The sequence below is a fragment of the Miscanthus floridulus genome, chromosome 2 (assembly GCF_019320115.1).
Source record: "Miscanthus floridulus cultivar M001 chromosome 2, ASM1932011v1, whole genome shotgun sequence".
Classification (NCBI taxonomy): Eukaryota; Viridiplantae; Streptophyta; class Magnoliopsida; order Poales; family Poaceae; genus Miscanthus; species Miscanthus floridulus.
The window spans coordinates 109,497,364-109,498,228 of record NC_089581.1 but is presented as its reverse complement, the minus strand read 5'-3'; the positions used below and the strand labels follow the sequence as shown (position 1 = coordinate 109,498,228).

At 53.4% G+C, this 865-nt stretch overlaps 1 protein-coding gene across 1 annotated transcript; it reads left to right on the top strand.

Annotated features, from left to right (window-relative positions):
• LOC136536858 (uncharacterized) lies at positions 1-609 on the top strand. The gene is made up of 2 exons (XM_066529012.1): positions 1-110; positions 207-609. Exons 1-2 carry the CDS (start codon positions 1-3, stop codon positions 607-609), a joined length of 513 nt encoding a protein of 170 aa, XP_066385109.1.
• The last annotated feature ends 256 nt before the right edge of the window (positions 610-865 follow it).

The following is an 865-nucleotide window of genomic DNA, read 5'->3' as shown; positions in this document are numbered from 1 at the left end:
ATGGTCGACCCAATTATCGGCATGATGCATCTCACCAAGGTGCTGATGGATGGAGACAGCGGCCTTAACATCATGTACGCCGAGACGCTTGATGCCATGGACATCGACTGGTCACGCGTTCGACCAACCGGGGTGCCTTTCCACAGCATCGTGCCAGAGAAACAAGGCATACCGCTTGGGTAGATTGACCTGCCCATCACCTTTAGGGATCCAGCCAACTATTGGATGGAGACCCTCACTTTCGAAGTGGTCGGGTTCCGTGGAACCTACCATGCCATCCTAGGACGACCGTGCAACGCGAAGTTCATGGCCGTCCCTAACTACACTTGCCTAAAGCTCAAGATGCAAGGCCCATGTGGGGTCATCACCATTGGCACCTCCTTCCAGCGCGCTTATGAGTGTGAGGTTGAGAGCTATGAGCACGCCTCAGCGATTATCGCTTCCGAGGAGCTCACGGTCATGAAGGAGGGGACTGCCGAGGAAGCACCTGACTCCAAGTGGTCGGCCAAATCTTTTGAGCCCACGGAGGGCATCAAGGAGGTTCTCATAGACCCCAGTAGCTCCGAGGACAAAGTGGTGCACATCGACACCATGCTTTCCTCCAATTAGGAAAGCGTGCTCGTCGACTCCCTCCGCGCCAACAGAGATATCTTTGCGTGGAAATCCTCGGACATGCCAGGCATTCTGAGGGAAGTCACCGAGCACATCTTGAAGATCAGTCTAGGCTCCAAGCTAGTAAAGCAACGCCTGCATCGCTTTGATGAGGAGAAGCATAGGGCCTTCAACGAGGATATCATGAAGCTTTTGGTGGCTAGATTCATCAAGGAAGTGCTGACTACACAAGTCTCAACAAGGCATGTCTAAA